Source organism: Chenopodium quinoa, unplaced genomic scaffold (genome assembly GCF_001683475.1).
Source record: "Chenopodium quinoa cultivar QQ74 unplaced genomic scaffold, ASM168347v1, whole genome shotgun sequence".
Classification (NCBI taxonomy): Eukaryota; Viridiplantae; Streptophyta; class Magnoliopsida; order Caryophyllales; family Amaranthaceae; genus Chenopodium; species Chenopodium quinoa.
In genome coordinates, this window is record NW_018745684.1 from 2,333,555 (window position 1) to 2,336,003 (window position 2,449).

Consider the following 2,449-nt stretch of genomic DNA (forward strand, 5'->3'; position numbering starts at 1 on the left):
TACAGTTTTTTTTAACATAATATTAACTTAAAATTGAAACGGAGGTAGCATGTCAATTGCGTTACATATGATTAAAAGGAGCATTGATTTCAAATTAATTAAGACAACATTGAACTTTAATTTCTATAAGCTTAATGTTATTTTATCACCATCTCCATAGACTAATTCCCAATCCATAACACAAATTAAAATAAACTAACTCAGCTCCCCTCACACCTTTAAAGGTTTTGACCACCCAATAATTGATTAAAATTCTTGTAGCTTTAGGTATTAATCATGGCATGCATTAAGCTAGACCATCTGACAAATATTAATCAAATAGTTATATCCTAATCTACACATTAATTAATTAATTAATTAATGTAAAATCCTACAAATTGAGCTGGATTAATCTCTTAATTAATTCCTTCTTTTAACATAAAGCGACCAGGAGCCGAGAATGAGAAAAGATAAGAGTACACTTTGTCAAAAAAAAAAAGAAGTAAAATTAAAAATAAGAGAAATTAATACTACTAGATTGTAGGTGACGTCACTAAAATTACTCAGCTGCAAACTGATGACCTGGCCGCCACGAGTCATTTGACCCACGTGTATTTTTTGAATTTAACGAATTTGATTATGACCCATTTTAATTAATTAGTTAATAATAACAATATCTATTTTTAAAGTAACTTTCCAATTTCATCCCCCCTTACACCCCTTACTATATCAGGTTGTGTTTCATTCATTATTACTTGAATTATTTTCTTCATATATAAAAAGGAAGTAGTGAGCCAAACTAATCCTTCATCACTTTCACATTTCACATCTTCCATTATATTAGCAAAAATTAAACAAGTTTAACTACTCGAAAAGGGAAAAAAAAAAATACAAGATGAACTCATCATCCTCGGAGTCATCTTTTAAATCTTCGTCTTCAGAATCATTCTCGTGGGAAGAATTTGATTTATCTAATATTCTTCCCTTCATCGAGAACGATTCTGAAGATATATTTTTGCTAGACATTTTGTCTAGCAATAACATACCAAATTTCACCACCACAACCACGACCACGACCATGACTACGACCATTGGATTGCCAACTTCATCCTCCTGCTCGATGAATCGAGTCAAGGAGGAGGAAGTGACATCCTCAATGTCTAAAACCATCAAAGAAGAGGCCGCGATTATTACCCCAGATGAAAAATCTTATAGAGGAGTAAGAAAAAGACCATGGGGTAAATATGCAGCTGAAATTAGGGATTCTACAAGAAATGGCGTAAGGGTTTGGTTAGGTACCTTTGATACACCTGAGGCTGCTGCTTTAGCTTATGATCAGGCCGCGCTTTCGACTCGTGGGACGCTGGCTGTACTTAATTTTCCGGTGGATGTAGTAAGGGATTCGCTTAAGGAGATGAACTATGAGTTTGGAAATGGGTGTTCTCCTGTATTAGTGATGAAAGATAGACTTTCTATAAGGAAAAAAAAGTCTATGTGCAAGAAAAACAGAGTTAAAAGCAGGGGATCATCTTTGGAAAATAATGTGTTTGTTTTTGAAGATTTGGGTTCTGATTACTTGGAACAATTGTTAACTGCAAGTGAAAGCATGCATTAGTACTTAATTAGTTAGGTTTAGGTGATATTTTTTCATCATTTACCTCTTAAATGAAAAGTATTGTTTTAATTTTTGTGAATTTCTAGATTTTTTTTGGAAGATTTTCTTGTAATAAGATTTTGGATGAAGTATATCAATTCTTAAATTTTTTATTTGCATAATTTGTTTTTTCTTCTTCAAGTACATAGATCATAAATTTTGTTATTGCCAATCTAATACAGAGTATCTACTTATTATTATATCAGATTAATTTTTAATTTTCTATCTTAATGGTAAGTTTTAAGGCAGTATATGTTAATTTTGTTCAAAAAGCATATATTAATCGTTACTGCAAAGTTATCAAGGGCAATATTAAAAGTCGAATAATTATTTGAGCATTATTGTTGACATTATGGGCTACCAATTGTCAACATGATAGTTGTACATTTGTGCTTGAGATAATCATCTTACTACTATATTTTTCTTTATTATATCCCCCCTCTATATTATAAACAATCCAATAGTTTTAGGAAGTTATTGGAGGAGTGCAATCTATTAGGGACTCCATCTTTCCCCAACTATAATTAAGAATCTAATCATCTAATAAATTAATACTAATTAAGTCGTGATTAGGTCATAAATAATAAGGAGAGACAACTTGTAAATAGACATAAATCTGTTTTTATCCAATTTCATTCATGAAAGCTGCAGACAGACAAATCAGACAGCCCAAAGAAGCTAATGAATAAGCTTATAAAACTTACACATGATATATGGCATTTCAACTACTTTTCATATGAGCACATGACCTAGGCGCTATTTTAAAATACTTCGTGATTACTTGTACGAAGTAAAACACATTCGGAATTATTTGTC

General features: G+C 31.4%; 1 protein-coding gene across 1 annotated transcript; it reads left to right on the forward strand.

Moving 5' to 3' along the window:
* Positions 1–311: 311 nt before the first annotated feature.
* On the forward strand, positions 312–1,752 carry LOC110718161 (ethylene-responsive transcription factor 1B-like). Its single transcript, XM_021896963.1, has one exon. It carries the CDS (start codon positions 875–877, stop codon positions 1,592–1,594), a length of 720 nt encoding a protein of 239 aa, XP_021752655.1. The 5' UTR covers positions 312–874; the 3' UTR covers positions 1,595–1,752.
* The last annotated feature ends 697 nt before the right edge of the window (positions 1,753–2,449 follow it).